The 17,260-nt window shown below is 38.2% G+C and overlaps 1 protein-coding gene across 2 annotated transcripts in view; it reads left to right on the top strand.

Annotated features, from left to right (window-relative positions):
• Window positions 1–16,255, top strand: part of RALGPS2 (Ral GEF with PH domain and SH3 binding motif 2) — a 195,825-nt gene extending 179,570 nt beyond the window's left edge. For both annotated transcript variants that reach the window (XM_054459571.2, XM_054459489.2), the window contains 2 exons: window positions 881–972; window positions 10,773–16,255. In XM_054459571.2, coding sequence (XP_054315546.1) covers window positions 881–972; window positions 10,773–10,802 — 122 coding nt within the window. In that variant the 3' untranslated portion in view covers window positions 10,803–16,255. The remainder of the gene's footprint in view (window positions 1–880; window positions 973–10,772) is intronic.
• Window positions 16,256–17,260: the final 1,005 nt, after the last annotated feature.

The following is a 17,260-nucleotide window of genomic DNA, read 5'->3' as shown; positions in this document are numbered from 1 at the left end:
CCCAACAGCCCTCAACAGAACCAGAAATCTGTAATAACATTGACAGATATCTTGTAACTAAGGACTAAAAGCATAGTCTATCAATGTTATATGACTAATCCTTAATTATACTAAATAGCTAGTGTTTAAGTATTAAACATGTTGAAGCATTTTGGCATGTTAAAACTTAACATTAACATGTACTAATATTTAGGCCAGGTGTTGGGGCTGACGCCTGCAATCCCAGCACTTTGGGAGGCCAAGGCAGGCACATCACTTGAGGTCAGGAGTTCGAGACCAGCCTGGCCAACATGGTGAAACCCCGTCTCTACTAAAAATACAAAAAACTTAACTGGGCGTGGTGGTGCACACCTGTAATCCCAGCTTCTTGGGAGGCCGAGGCACAAGAATCTCATAAAGCTGGGAGGCAGAGGTTGCAATGAGCTGAGATCGCGCCACTGCACTCCAGCCTGGGCGACAGAGTGAGACTCCATCTCAAAAAAAAAAAAATCTAATATTTAGATCATCTAAGTAGTAAGTATTCAGAACCAATATTCTGCAGTCTTATCCACACAGATCTGGAGATGCCACACAGTTATTTTATGTAGGTGTATTTTATTCTAAAGAATATTTAAGGAGACAAAATTATTTCTTCTAATTCATAAGCAGCAAAAGTGACTTTCTGAATATATGATAGCATGTAAATGTGTTGCATCGAGAACTCTTTATTGCATTGGAAATACGATAAAAATAGGAAATACAATAAAATGGAGGTGTTGAATAGAATTCTAAAACTGAAAACTCTAGTCATGTTTAATTTGCTCATTATTATCTGGCAGAATTATTATGTGTCATTGTCCTTACATTTTTAATATTTCCCCCTTATTTTGGATAATTTTAGGAAATTCGTACAAGTTTCAAGCTGGCAATAGAATGAATGCAATGTTATGGTTTAAGCATTTGAGTGCAGCCTGCCAAAGTAACAAACAACAGGTAAGCATTTCTCCTAATTCTCAGAATGGTCCATAATTTGGAAACATATGTAAAAGAGTTCCAAGAGAAGTAAACAGACTAGTTCTGAATTAACTAGGAGAATGGTGGTGTTTTTATTCTTGTTGATTACAGTTAATAAGACATGAAGGTCTACATCTTAGTGAGGAGCTAGACAATAATCATGCAAACAAGTAACAAAATTTCAAACAGTCAGAACTATATAAAGAAAACAATAGAAGTATGTGATGTAGAGCAATGGGAGTACAAACAACTTTTGATAACATAAGGGTGGGCAGCAAAGATCTCCCTGAGCGGGTGGTATTGACAAGAACCACAAGAAGGAACGAGCTATAAGAAGAGGAGAGCAGAGTGCTGTTTAAGGGAAGAGCAAGTGCAGGGAGCCTGAAGCTGGAACAAGCTTAAGGTGAGTTCAAAGCACAGAAAGGTAGCTAGTATAGTAGTCAGAGTATAGTTCTCTAAAGGGTAAAAATTGGATGGCATATTAAATTAATAAAAATTATTCGAATTCATCTTTATTTGATCTATTGGCAATTTGATGTGGGTTTCTGTGGTGGTAGTGAAACCAAAAACCATTTGAATTTTGTTTGCTTTTATTTTACTGAAACAAAAATGGTCTAATTGAAAGGCTTTCAGCTGCAGAAGAGCAGGAATCCATTGTGTTGTTTTCCCCAAACCCTGTTGCACAGTTAGAGTTGAACCACAGATTGGTAGAGCAGACATAAAAAACATAGCCGCATTTATAGAAATTTATATAGACTTTTTGTAGAACCAGTTGTTTGTTAAATATACTTGAAAATCATTGACTTAGCATATTGATAATGCAGAAGTCTATAGTTACTATTATCAGTAGGTAATATTGAATATGATGCACTATATAAGCTTAGAAAGCTTACAGAAGTATTTTTCACCCTGTCATATCAGGATGTAAGTTATTACCCTTTCTTGATAATTGAAACTAAGGCTCCGTAATACAAAATGACCTACATGGGTCACACAAGTAAAAAATGGTGGAATCAAACTTTCTTCATCCTTTAAGTCCATTCTTTTTGTTTGTTTTTTGACTTTTGAGTTCAGAGGGTACTTGTGCAGGTTTGTTATATGGGTATATTGTGTGTCACTGAGGTTTGGTGTGTAAATGATCCTGTCACCCAGGTAGTGAGCAGAGTACCCACTGGTTTTTCAACCGTCACCCCTCTCCCACCCTCCCCACTCTGGTAATGCTCAGTGTCGATTGTTCCTATCTTTGTGTCTAGGTGTATTCAATGTTTACCTCCCACTTACAAGTGAGAACATGCAGTATTTGGTTTTCTATTCCTGGATTAATTCACTTAATGGTCTCCAGCTGCATTCATGTTGCTGCCAAGGACATAATTTCACTGTTTTTTAAAAATCACTGTGTAATATTCCATAGCATATATGTACCACATTTTCTTTATCCAATCCACTGTTGATGGGCAGCTAGGTTGATTCCATGTCTTTACTATAGTGTATACTGCTGGGATGAACATACATGTGTCTTTTTGGTAGAACAATTTATTTTTCTTTGGGTATATGCTCAGTAATGGGATTGCTGGGTTGAATGGTAGGTCTGTTTTAAGATCTTTGAGAAATCTCCAAGCTGCTTTCCACGGTGGCTGAACTTACATTCCTACCAAGTGTATAAGCATTCCCTTTTCTCTGCAACCTTGCCAACATCTGTTATTTTTTGACTTAGCCATTCTGACTGGTGTGAGGTGGTATCTCATTGCAGTTTTGATTTGCATTTCTCTGGCAATTAGTGATATTGGCCATTTTTCAAATGCTTGTTGGCCATGTGTATTTCTTCTCTTGAGAAGTGTCTGTTCATGTCCTTTGCCCACTTTTTAATGGGGTTGTTTTTTGCCTGTAAATTTAAGTTCCTTATAGATTCTAGATATTAGACCTTTTTCAGATACATAGTTTGAAAATATTTTCTCCCATTCTCTAGGAATGTCAGTTTATTCTGCTGATAATTTCTTTTGCTATGCAGAAGCTCTCTAATTAGGTCCTGTTTGTCAGTTTTTGTTTTTGTTGCAACTGCTTTTGGAGTCTTCATCATGAAGTCTTTGCCAGGGCCTGTGTCCAGAATAGTATATCCTAGGTTATCTTTCAGGGTTTTTATAGTTTTAGGTTTTTCATTTAAGTCTTTAATCCATCTTGAGTTGATTTTTCTATACAGTGTAAGGAAGGGGTCCAGTTTTAATCTTCTGTATATGGCTATCCAGTTATCCTAGCAGCATATTGAACAGGGAGTCTTTTCCCCATTGCTTGTTTTTGTCAGCTTTGTCAAAGATCAGATGGTAGTAGGTATGAGGCATTATTTCTGGGCTCTCTATACTGTTCCATTGATTCTATCCTGTTCTATTGGTATCTGTTTTTGTACCAGTACCATGCTATTTTTTGGTTACTGTAGTCTGATAGTATAGTTTGAAGTCGGGTAGTGTGATGTCTCCAGCTTTGTTCTTTTTACTTAGAATTGCTTTAGCTATTTGGGCTTTTGTTGTTGTTGTTGTTCCATATGAATTTTAGAATGTTTTTTTCTAATTCTTTGAAGAATGTCATTGGTAGTTTGTTAAGAATAGCATTGAATCTGTAGATTGCTTTGGACAATATGGACATTTAACAGTATTGATTCTTCCAATCCATGAGCGTGGAATGCTTTTCCATTTGTTTGTGTCATCTCTGATTACTTTGAGCAATTTGTGTAATTCTCTTTTTCTTTTTTAACTTTTTTTTTTTTTTTTTTTTGGAGACAGAGTCTTGCTCTGTCTCCAGGCTGGAGTGCAGTGGCACGATCTTGGCTCGTTGCAACCTCCACCTCCCGGCTTCAAGCGATTCTCCTGCCTCAGTCTCCCAAGTAGCTGGGAGTACAGGCACATGCCACCACGCCCAGCTAATTTTTTGTATTTTTTGTAGAGACGGGGTTTCACTGTGTTAGCCAGGATGGTCTCGATCTCCTGACCTCGTGATCCACTCGCCTCCGCCTCCCAAAGTGCTGGGATTACAGGTGTGAGCCACCGTGCCCGGCTTGTAATTCTCATAGTAGAGATCTTTTACCTCCTTGATTAGCTGTATCCCTAGATATTTTTTTCTTTTTGTGGCTATTGTAAATGGAATTGTGTTCTTGATTTGGCTCTCAGTTTGAATGTTATTGGTGTATAGAAATGCTGTTGATTTTTGTACATTGATTTTGTATCCTGAGACTTTGCTGAAGTTGTTTATCAGATCTAGGAGCTTTGGGTCAGAGACTATGGGGTTTTCTAGATATAACATCATATAGTGTGAAGAGAAATGGTTTGACTTCCTCCTTCTATTTGAATGCCTTTTATTTCTTTCTCTTGTCTGATTGCTCTGGCTGGGACCTCCAGTAAGTACTATGTTGAATAGGAGTGGTTAGAGTGGGCACCCTTGCCCTGTTCCAGTTCTGTAAGGGAATACTTCCAACTTTTGCCCATTTAGAATGATGTTGCTGTGGGTGTGCCATAGATGACTCTTACTATTTTGAGATATGTTCTTTCAGTGCCTAATTTGTTGAGGGCTTTTAACATGAAAGGATGTTGAATTTTATCAAAGGCCTTTTTTGCATCTTTTGAGATGATCATATGGTTTTGTGTTTTTAATTTTGTTTATGTAGTGAATCACATTTATTGATTTGCATCTGGTGAACCAACCTTGCATCTCAGGAATAAAGTCTACTTGATTGTGGTGAATTAACTTTCTGATATGCTGCTGGATTCAGTTTGCTAATATTTTGTTGAGAATTTTTGTGTCTGTGTTCATCAGGTATATTGACCTATAGTTCTGTTTTTTTCATTGTGTCTCTGCTAGTTTTTGGTATCAGAATGATGTTGGCTTCATGGAATGAGTTAGGGAGGAGTCTTTTCTTTCTCGATTTTTCGGAATATTTTCAGTAGGATTGGTACTAGCTCTTTTTCGTACATATGGTAGAATTCAACTGTGAAATTCATCTATTCCAAAGTTTTTTTGGGTTGGTAGGTTGTTTATTACTGATTCAGTTTTGGAACTCATTATTGGTCTTTTTAGGGATTCAGTTTCTTCCTCATTCAATCTTCAGAGGTTGTGTTTCCAGGAATTTATCCATTTCTTTTAGGTTTTCTAGTTTGTGTGCATATAAGTGTTAGTCTCTGAGGATTTTTTGTATTTCTGTGGAGTCAGTTGTATGTCACCTTTGTAATTTCTGATTGTGATTATTTGGATCTTTTCTCTTGTTTTATTTGTTAATCTAGCTACCAGTCTATCGATCTTGTTTTTTCTTTCAAAGAAACAACTTTTGGTTCATTGCTTTTTTGTATGCATTTTCACATCTCAATTTCATTCACTTCTCTGATTTTGGTTATTTCTTTTTTTCTGCTAGCTTTGGGGTTGGTTTCCTTTTGTTTTTCTAGTTCCTCCAGGTATGATGTTATGTTGTTAATTTGAGCTCTTTCTAACTTCTTGACATAGGTATTGAGTCTGGTATGTTGTGTCTCTGTTTTCCTTAGTTTTAAATCGTTTTTCGATTTCTGTCATAATTTCATTCTTTACCCAAAAGTCATTTGGAAGAAAGTTGTTTAAGTTCCATATAATTGTGTGGTTTTGAGAAACATTCTTGGTATTGATTTCTAGTTTTATTGTACTGTAGTCTGAGGGTATGGTTGGTATAATTTCGATTTTTTTGAATATGTTGGCACTTGCTTTATGGCCAAGCATGTGGTTGATCTTAGAGAATGTGCCTTGTGCCAATGAAAAGAATGTATATTCTTGTGTTGTTGAATGAAGTATTCTGTAGTTGTCTGTTGGGTCTGGTTTGTCAAATGTTGAGTTTAAGTCCAGAACATTTTTGTTAGTTTTCTGCCTCAGTGGTCTGCCTGACACTATCAGTGGGGTGTTGAAGTCTTCCATTATGTAGTTATCTGAGTCTCTTTGTAGGTCTCTAAGAACTTGTTTTCTGAATCTAGATGCTCCAATGTTGGGTGCATGTATCTTTAGGATAGTTAAGTCTTCTGGATGAATTGAACCCTTCATCATTATGTAATGCCCTTCTTTGTCCTTTTTGACCATTGTTAGTTTATAGTCTGTTGTGTCTCATATAAGACTAGCAACCTTTGTTCTTTTTTGTTTTCCATTTGCTTGATAAATCTTTCTCCATACCTTTACTTTGCGCCTAGCATGTTGTTACATGTGAGATGGTTCTCTTGAAGACAGCAGACAGTTGGGTCTTGCTTCTTTGTCCAGCTTGCCACTTTGCCTTTTTAGCCTGTTTGCATTCAAGGTTACTATTGACGTGTGAGGATTTAATCCTGTCATCATGTTGTTAGCTGCTTGTTATGTAGACTTCATTGTATAGTTGCTTTATAGTGTCAGTGGACTATATACTTAAGTGTGTTTTTGTGGTAACAGTTATTTTTCTTTCATTTCCACATGTAGCACTCCTTAAAGGACCTCTTGTAAGGCAAGTCTGATGATAGTGAATTCCTTAGTCTTTGCTTGTCTGAAAAGGATTTTCTGTTTCCTTCACTTATGAAGCTTAGTTTGGTGGGACACAAAATTCTTAGTTGGAATTTCTTTTCTTTAAGGATGCTAAAAATAGGCCCCCAGCCTCTTCTGGCTTGTAAGGTTTCTACTGAAAGGTCCACTGTAGAGCCTGATGAGGTTCCCTTTACTGCCCCATTTCTCAAGCTCCATTTAAGATTTTTTTCTTTTGCATTGACCTTGGAGAATGTGATGATTAAGTGTCTTGGGGATGGTCATCTTGTTTAGTATCTTGTGGGGAGTCTGAATTTCTTGAGTTTGCACATCAACTTCTGTAGCAAGATTGGGATAATTTTTGTGGACTGTATCCTCAAATATGTTTTCCAAGTTGCTTACTCTGTCTCATTTTCTTGCAGTAACACCAGTGAGTCATAGGTTTAGTCTCTTTACATAATCCCATATTTATCAAAGGTTTTGCTCATTTTTAAAATTTTTTTCTTTAATGTTTGTCTCCGCTTAGTTTGAAGGAGTGCTCTTCGAGTTCTGAGATTCTTTCCTTGGTTTGGTCTATTCAGTTGTTAATGCTTCCAATTGCATTATGAAATTCCTAGGCTGGGAGTGGTGGCTCTCACCTGTAATCCCAGCACTTTGGGAGGCCGAGGCAGGCAGATCACTTGAGGTCAGGAGTTCGGGACCAGCCTGGCCAACATGGTGAAACCCTGTCTCTGCTACAAATAGAAAAATTAGCCGGGCATGTTGGTGCACACCTGTAGTCCCAGCCACTAGGGAGTTTGAGGCAGGAGAATCACTTGAACCTGGGAGGCGGAGGTTGCAATGAGCCAAGATCATACCACCGCACTCCAGCCTGGGCAACAGAGCAAGACTCCATCTCAAAAAAAAAAAGAAAAGAAAAAGAAAGAAATTCCTAGAGTGAATTTTTAAATTCCAGAGGTTCAGTTTGGTTCTTTCTTAAAATGGCTGTGTTATCTTTCAACTCTTGGATTGTTTTACTGTTTTCCTTAAACTGGGTTTCACTTTCTCCTGTATCTCACTGAGCTTCCTTGCTATTCAGATTCTAAATCCGAAGTCTGTCATTTCAGTCATTTCAGTCTGGTTAAGAACCATTGCTGGGAACCTATTGTAGTTGTCTGGAGGTAAGAAGACACTGTGGTTTTTAGAGTTACTAGCGTTCTTGCATTGGTTCTTTCTCATCTGTGAGGGCTGATGTTCCTTTATCCTTTGAAGTTGCTGACTTTTGGATGGTGCTTTTTGTTTTTATGTTTTTGATTTCCCTTCAGGGTTTGACTGTGGTATAAGTTGGGTATAGTCAGTTGGCTTCCTTTCTGGATGTCTTCAGAGAGCCAAGGTTCAGCTTGGCACTCCTGGGCTGTGTGCTGTAACTCCCAAGGGGCTGGGACTAGGCCCCTGGCTTTTTCCTCTGGCTTCTTGAGGTCGACCACCAGCTGCACTGGGTGGACCAAGGTGCTCCCAGGCTGCTGGCAAAACCTCTCCATCAGGGGCTACTGGTAAAAGCACTTCCTCAGGGGTCACTGTTGAAAGTGTTCTGGCAGGATGGTGGGGGCCACTGGTAAAAGCACTATGGTGACAGTCGCCCGCAAAAGCATTCCAACAGAATAGTGGAAGCTACACTGTGCGCCTGCTCCCATGGGAGTGGCCAGACAGGGACCTTGGAAGGGGCCAGCAGACAATGGGACATGCAGCTCAGACTCACCCTAGTCCCGTGGGAAACACAGCCCTGCTCTCTCCAAATATGGCAGTTAACAAAGGTCAGAGCCACCTAGAGGAGTATGAAGAACCTTGGTGGGTGGTGCCTATGGCCGTGTTCCCTTGCAGCTTTCCCCACACCATACCCCCTGGGCTCCATGTAGACCTGAGCTCTGTCTCTGCCAGCTCTCCAGGCAGTATCCCCTGGCAACTCAAATATCCAGGAGGACTATGGGATCTCCTGCCACTAGGATCCCAGCGGTGTGGTGAGAGTGGGCCATTCCATAGTTACTTTACTCACCCCTTCCTTAGGAGCTGTTCAGGGCCAGGAATGAGTCCCAGCACTCCACAACCCTGAGCAGGGTTCCTAGCTTCTTCAGTCTTCAACCCTGGATCTGCATCATCTCTCCACCCACTCTCAGAAAATTGGTGATTTTCTCTCAGTGCATCCTCTCAGAAGATAGGCTTGGAGTATGCTGGTCTACTAGATACTCAGATCTCTCTTGGTGGGAGAAGCTCTTCCTGGCTGTGTCTAGTTGGCCATCTTGTCCCAATCCCGAGGGCATTTTTTTAAAATATTGTTGGAGTGGGCTTTGTTCTCTCATAATTTTTATTGTTTCAAGTATATATGAAACACTAATAGCAGTATTTAGTACCATTTTTAGCAACCTCCATAAAGGACATGAAATGTCATAGAGCGAAAATTATTTTTTTCCTTGTCAGGTTAGTGTCTGGGGCAGAATGAAAGAAATAGATCAGGCTTTGTCTAGACTAAGCCTTTCAGGATTCACTTCATTGCTATACATTTTCTTTAAATGTAATTTAGGGTATTAAGACTTTTTTTCTAATCTCAGATTCCAAGATGAATCTAGACAATATATACATATACCAGCTTAAAGGTTCAATTTCTTTTACGGTATTAGTGAGTATTTCTGTGGAACAAGTCAACCAGATGTGTATAAATATTTGTTTCTATACTTGCAAGAATTAGGGCCGGGCGCGGTGGCTCACGCCTGTAATCCCAGCACTTTGGGAGGCCGAGGCGAGCGGATCACAAGGTCAGGATATCGAGACCATCCTGGCTAATGCAGTGAAACCCCGTCTCTACTAAAAATACAAAAAATTAGCCGGGCGAAGTGGCGGGCGCCTGTAGTCCCAGCTACTCGGGAGGCTGAGGCAGGAGAATGGTGTGAACCCGGGAGGCGGAGCTTGCAGTGAGCCAAGATCGCGCCACTGCACTCCAGCCTGGGCGACAGAGCGAGACTCCGTCTCAAAAAAAAAAAAAAAAAAAAAAAAAAAAGAATTAGAATAGTGGCAAATTTATAAGTAGAACCTGTGAATAGAAAACTCTGACTCAAATGCAAATACCTTAAACCACATTCAGGCAACTTAAAAAGAAATGAAACTTATACTTTACTTAAATACGAGTTTCTTAAATACGAGTTTCTTTTTTTTTTTTTTTTTTTTTTTTTTGAGGCAGGGTTTCACTCTTGTTGCCCAGCCTGGACAGTGCAATGGTGCGATCTTGGCTCACTGCAACCTCTGCCTCCCAGGTTCAAGCCATTCTCCTGCTTCAGCCTCCTGAGTAGCTGGGATTACAGGCACCCGCCACAGGCCCAGCTAATTTTTGTATTTTCAGTAGAGATGGAGTTTCACAATGTTGGCCAGGCTGGTCTTAAACTCCTGACCTCAGGTGATCTGCCTGCCTCAGCCTCCCAAAGTGCTGGGATTACAGGCGTGAGCCACTGTACCCGGCCAAATATGAGTATCTTATAATGAGACCTGAAAATTTATACTTTAAGCACTTGAGCATTTGTGTTGTATTTGATTTGTAATTCAGTTATGATTACATTGTCCAACATAATTTTTTTATTCAGAAGCTGACACTTGTAAGATATTCATGTTTTTGCATATAATAGGTTTCAGAGAGAGGTTGCTAAACTTTGAGAGCTGTTAAACTGTCTTAAGGACAGAAAAGACCACTGACATATGAATACCTCTCCCAGTACAACTTTGGAAAACTGGTTTTGAGGATTTGTTTTAACATAGTGAAACTCTAAGAAGGAATTTTGTTTTTCTGTACTTATTTTCATCATGATTTTACAAATAAACTCTTAGTAATGTTTGTTATAAAATTATTTTTGCTGATTTTAAAAATGTGCACCTAGGAATTTTTGTAATATATAATGAGAAAATAAATAATGGCAAACAAGTGTATCTGGAATCTCACCCTACCAGAGTCATACTTACTCTTGCTCTCATTTATTCATTCAGTAAACGTCTACTGAGCCCCCTGTGTTAGACAAGAAAGATACTGTCTCTGCCCCTTCTCCTGTATAGATGTCATTTTACTAGAAAGAGTATTAACTCATTTTGGTGATTTTCTCTCAAACATATTCTAGCATGTTAATTATTCGTAAACTATTGAAGCTCCTTATATCAAGTTCCTTTTAAAAGATACTTAAGTAGAAAGATTTGGGCTTGCCTAAATAACAAGGAAAGATAAGAAATACTCCTTTGAAAAACAACTTTTAAACTCAGTTTTTAATGCTTATATTTTTTAGGTTCCTACAAACTTGATGACTTTTGAGTAGAAGCCTGAGAAAAAAAGAGAGGTGAACTGTTGCTTCTATGTGAGCATGAGGACCTGATAAAAGAGCGCCAGCTATAAACCATCCTGTGCCAGGAAGAGCCCAGAGGCTCTGTCTCAGTCTTTGGAGTTCTGAACCAAAAAAGCACTAATTTCAGGGAATGAATTGAGATATTCCCAGAGAACAAATTGGAGTTGCAAAACAAACTGCCATGAACCATGCTTCTTATCTCAGAACTGACCTGTGGAAACCACTGCCTTAAAAGAATGAAAGGAAAACCAACATGAAACACCAAATAGTGTGTGTGAATCTTCTGGCGGTGCTGTGCTTGGAATAGGTCGTAGCTAATTTGCATTTCTTTTAACTTTGTAATAATTTTAGAGGGGGGAATTGCCTTTTTAGATATGCTTTAAAAAGGAAAAACATATTCTTGTGGATTCCATCAGGAGCTGGTTTTGAACCGAGGTGAAGAGACTTAGCAGGGAGGTTTGTTCTCCCTCTAGTAGTCTGCAACCTCACTGGCTTTCTCACAGCAAGAGTGTAGGAATGAGAAATGTTAGTCATGTGAGTTCTTGGGTTTGTTTGGGATTGGGTGGGGGTGTTTGTTTTGTTTTGGATGAGGGGAGAATTTTTTAAACACTAAACTTCTGAAATGTAGTACTGTAAGGGGAGCATTATTTCCTGCAGGAGGTACAAAGGCTGAGTGTTCATTTGCCAGACACTTTTTTTTAAATAGGTTCCAGAAAACATGGTTGTTTCTAACTAGGGTTAAAGTTTAGCTTTCTATATGAATTCATTGTCGGACCACAGATCTGCTTAAGTAAAGAACTATAATCCCAACCTAAACTTTTCTGAGATTTTACAATAATTAGATCTTTTTCCAAGTTAATTGGATTTTCCCTTCTCCCAGTCATAGGTGGTTTTTATCATCAAGACAGATTGATATTTTGTCAGGATATTTTCTTTTACAGTGTTTAATGTGCATAATGCCAGAGTTATTTTTTTATTATTCATTTTCTGTCTTTTTGTTCAATATGAGATTCAGGATCATATTTGTTTAAAAGGTAACACATAGAGGTATATGTATGTATTTTGTTATAAGACATACAAAATAATTTTAAGAGGGATAAAGGTGAAAGTATCAGATTCTGGAAATTTTAAGTATCTAAACTTTATACTTCTTGTATGATTTACCATAAACATACCAAAACATTTCTCTGAAAATTTACTGTAGGTCTCTGACATGAAACCATATTTTGTCAGTAGTTGACCAAGCAGTTTTATGAGAACTCTTCTATGCAATGATGCATTTAATTTCTAAAGTAAATGTTGAATTATAAAAAAAAAAGTTTGAAGGTGAGATGCCTTAGAATTTTAATGAAAAATGACACTCAAACAAAGGCTATATGTCGAGTGTTATAAACTCTTGAGACATAATAAATTTTAGCAGTGGCCTAGAGTAATGCTTTGTGACCGATATCTACTAATAGACTTCTGTTACTTTGGGCCTCACATAAAATTTCTCACATTCGTATTCTTAGAGAATTTTATACTTTTTTATTATAAGTATTTTGCCCTTGAGTCCATGAAACTTCAATAGAAAATATTGCTTATACAATAATTAGCTTAAAATCCATCCAAAGGAAAAAAGAAGAGCTTTTTTTGAGTGTTAAGTTTTTTAATTTAGTTTTCTGTTTGGAAAAGATGTTAAGAGTTCAAATATGCTTCTTATATAACAGAAATACCATTATTTCTGGGGTTTAGTGACACAGGCTGGAGAGGGCAAAAGTTTCCTGTGCTGAATGATTTTTCAATTAATGCTCTAAGCATAACCCATGTTGGGTAATAGAAAGACATAGCCAGCAGTATTACTACGTAGACCTTGCACATCTTACTTTTGTTTTGCATTTTTAAAAATTTCTTAATTTGTTTATTTCTCTTCAGAAATAGCGTTTTTAACAGTGTATGTGCTTTTTTAAAAAGTATTGTGAATGAGAACCCTGTGGATTTTTTTAATTTCATTTGTTTGTCATAATAAGCTAATGTAGAAATGTTGTAGGTTAACCATATCTGTGGAAATACGCAGTTGGAAGTCAGAGCCTGACATCACATAGTTTTGCCAAAGGGAGAGAGCTAAGCTGGAAGATGTGTTTGATACTTTCAGCTCTAAACATTAATGGATGTTTGCGTAGAGTAAGATAGTGTTCAAATTTGGTTAATAGTTTATAGATAGACTTGTGGCCTCGGACTGACTAAATTTCTTAACAGCGCAGAAGTCGTTTTTCTGTCTTTAAAATTTATTCATTCAGAAAATTAGTCATTGCTTTTTAAGATTAGTTTAGCATTTGAAGCAAATTGAAAACAGAAAAGTGAGTTAAAATAGTGTAGGTGAATGTTTTATCTATAATTTACCAAATAATACCTGATAATAATTCAAAGAAAATATGTTACCAAAATATATTAAATATATAGGTAGTTCGTTCGTGGGAAGATGAATCTTCTTATTAAGCCTGCCCTCAATTGTAAATAAGTGACTCAAAAACTCAAAATGTTCATCAGCATTAAGGTCATTTGTTTCACCCTTAGCCAAGAAGAACTCATTAGAAATTCAGTTATAATTTAAATTTAAGCCTGTTTATGATAAGCATAATGATTGGCATGTTATATAGCCTGTTGAAAATAACTACAGAATGACCTTCCAGAGCACTGTTTTTGGCCTCGTGCCCCCTCTATTCAGGCTCTGCTTGTTTTTCAGAATATGATTTTTACCTCCAGACAGTAAGAATTGAACAAGAACTGATCAAACACACCTTCCTATTTTGTTTTCTTCACTATGTAAATATTATTTGGGTAAACATTACAAAAAGGGATCCAAACAATTTGAGTTTCAGTATTTTTTTCTCCCTAGGCATGTGCTTCAATTTCAAATATTTTTTCTGTGTGGAAAATGCCATGTAACTATTGCACTACCTTCTGTGTGGACTGTGTTGGTATTGGTTCTTTCTGTATATCAAAAGTCAGGGTGTTTATAACTGCAAAGTTTGTATAAGTGGCTTTATTCCTCTTCCAGAAGATTTATGAGGAGCCTAGGAAGCACTATTTGTACAGGAGGAAAAAAGAATGGAAAACATGTTTACAGACTCTAGCGTTCCTTATTAGCTTAAACTGGGGCCCTCAAAGAGCAGCCTGTTGATCTTTTGGCCAAATGACTTGAGCATAAGTCTTTTATTTCTTTTTAAGGTTAAATCGTAAGCTGTATACCTTTACTACTGAAAACAAAACTATAGGGCATCATACTAATTGAAAATCAATAGTAATAGGTTCCATCCATTGGCTTTTTAAATGAATAGATCTGGTATTGATTTCCTTCCTGTTTTTTTGAGGCACATTCCTTTACAACCAGTGTTTAAACCACCACGTAATCATCTTCTGCAAACAAGGGGTACCAGTGTTGCCTAACAGAAGATAATCTTTAATAAAGCAAATCCTCTGCTTCAAAGGTTTTTGAAATAATTGGATCCCTTTTTGAAAATGAAGATGAGTTTAACTGTGTCCAGGTGGAATATAGTACTGCTGTTGCATGAATAGATGATACAAAGCAAGTGATGAGGTTGGTCTGACTTCTTTAGTGACCTTTTAGGATTTGCTTTTATTTTCTCTCTCTTTTTTGTATTATTTCTTTCAAACGTAGTAAATATATGATTTTACAGCCAAAGTGGTATTCTGTTTTTTCTAAGCTTTGAGATACAAATATTGCTATTTAATCACATTGATAATGAATTACTTTCCATGTGAACCTTTTCAAAATGATTTAAGTACCTTTGATTTGGCTCCCCTAAAAATGGCTTGTGTCTAAAGTGACATTTTTTTTCCCTATTTGGAGGGTTCTAATGAAGGAGATCCAGGCATAAAAACTCTTTTGCTTATTGAAAGCAATTTGATTACACCTATGTCTCAAGTTACAGTGGGGAGAAAATTTGGTCAGTGCCTTATTATTTGAAGAGCAATTTCAGGGCATCAAGTATGACAATAATCATGTGCCCTCTTGCTCCTCTTATTTCAGGAGTGTGTGCTATCCCTCTCTCCACCAGCTTAATCTTTCTCAACCCAAGTCTAACAAAGTCTTTACAGAAACCTCTGTAGGTGATTGTTGCAGTCCTCCTTGGTTTTTGAGTCTTTTTAAACAAGCTCCTACCCTGCTTCTATCCTTTTAGAGTAGGAGATTAAAAATAAACCCACCCCAGTCAACCTTTAGATAAGCACTCTTAAAGACAAATTTGAGGAGCACTCTTCAGCCAAGTTCATTTTTATTTTGTTGTTGATGTTTTGAGCATACATTTAATTGAAAGGCCTTTTGGAAAAGCCCTAAAAGAATAAGATACAACCAGAAATATTTGAGTTTTGTTAAATGTACTGAAATCTTGCAATGAAAATCCCTTTGGCCAGAAATGAGATTTATTTCCATTTATTTTTACATTTAAGTAACACTCAAAACAAACAAGTAGTCACTTAACCTGCCAGTTATTATTTTCTTGAAAATATGCAAGAAAGTAAAAATATCTCTAATATATAAATTAAAGGAAAGTTAAGAGATTAAGCTAGTTTTTTCAGTGAAAGCAAAGCTTGGAAATATTTTGCTTCTCTCAGATTATTGGAAGACCTGGAGCTACTGGATGTTAACCTGAATCAAGATGTTCTTTTCACATTTTTTTAAAGGGCTAGTATGTTCCAGAGTAGGCAAGTAGTCATTCAAGCCAAATGAAAGAGTTAACTGGTCCTTGAGGAGTATTAGCAAAATTTAAGTTTTGACCCTGGCCATTTGTACTATAGAAGTGATGATGGGATTAAAAGAATACATAATTACAGTGTTTTGGGATTGGGCTCTTTTTTTTCTTAATAGAAAAGCAGAAACTTCATAAATAATAGCTGTGCTTTAGATACCAGATAACAAATATTGTTTCCCCTGAAGATATGACCTACTAGAACTACTCACATATATAGTCCAATAATTACTGACTTAATAGGTATGGTAAAACAGCTTGATAATAAGTCAGCAGACTCTCAAGAGTTTCTGTACCTTGATTATTGACAAATTCATTGTTTTACATCCTACTGAAAAACGTGTGTGGGGAGGGGGTGGGGAACTGGTTCACAACATAATCTAAAGGAGATCAAACATCTGTAGGGACAGGTATCCAGTGATAATAATATATCTGAAAACACAAGCCATTTTTATTCTTTATCCCAATTAACTTGAGGTACTCTAATGATGAAGCACTCGATTGCACTATGACCTCCTTGAGTGATGTGCAGCTTGGTTCCTCTCTTTCTTTTTGTTTCTTTTTAATATGCAAATGTGAGTGTGCGATCTTCAGTGTGTCTGCATAAGCTAACTTAAAACGAATTTAAGTACAGTTTTCTGAAATATTTCTATTGAAATAAATTACTTAAAATTATAGATTGTGTGAGGATGTTTTTATTACTGTATTTGCATTTTTATCATTAACTTTTAAGGTGCAAATAAACTTTAAGTTGATTTTTTTCCCCTTTCTAAGGTAGTCAACAAGGCTATTGTTGGTACAGGGAAAGCTCTGAAAAAACTTTAGTCACTCTTCTCTAGCCCAAGACAAGAATGTGCCACCTCGCATGCGGACAAATGGGGTTGTGGGGAATAGAGAGTAAGGGCATCCTACAGCTCCCAGCGTGAGCAACGCAGAAGATGGGTGATTTCTGCATTTCCATCTGAGGTACCGGGTTCATCTCACTAGGGAGTGCCAGACAGTGGGCGCAGGTCAGTGGGTGCGCGCACCATGCGTGAGCCGAAGAAGGGCGAGGCGTTGCCTCACTCGGGAAGCGCAAGGGGTCAGGGAGTTCCCTTTCCTAGCCAAAGAAAGGGGTGACAGACGGCACCTGGAAAATCGGGTCACTCCCACCCGAATACTGCGCTTTTCCGACGGGCTTAAAAAACAGCGCACCAGGAGATTGTATCCCGCACCTGGCTCAGAGGGTCTTACGCCCATGGAGTCTCGCTGATTGCTAGTACAGCAGTCTGAGATCAAACTGCAAGGCGGCAGCGAGGCTGGGGGAGGGGCGCCCGCCATTGTCCAGGCTTGCTTAGGTAAACAAAGCAGCCGGGAAGCTCGAACTGGGTGGAGCCCACCACACCTCAAGGAGGCCTGCCTGCCTCTGTAGGCGCCACCTCTGGGGGCAGGGCACAGACAAAAAGACAGCAGTAACTTCTGCAGACTTAAATGTCCCTGTCTGACAGCTTTGAAGAGAGCAGTGGTTCTCCCAGGATGCAGCTGGAGATCTGAGAACGGGCAGACTGCCTCCTCAAGTGGGTCCCTGACCCCTGACCCCCGAGCAGCCTAACTGGGAGGCACCCCCCAGCAGGGGCAGACTGACATCTCACACGGCCAGCCGGGTACTCCAACAGACCTTCAGCTGAGGGTCCTGTATGT

The sequence above is a fragment of the Pongo pygmaeus genome, chromosome 1, assembly GCF_028885625.2.
Source record: "Pongo pygmaeus isolate AG05252 chromosome 1, NHGRI_mPonPyg2-v2.0_pri, whole genome shotgun sequence".
Lineage (NCBI taxonomy): Eukaryota > Metazoa > Chordata > Mammalia > Primates > Hominidae > Pongo > Pongo pygmaeus.
The sequence above is the reverse complement of the archived record's forward strand: the minus strand, read 5'-3'. Positions and strand labels throughout refer to the sequence as shown.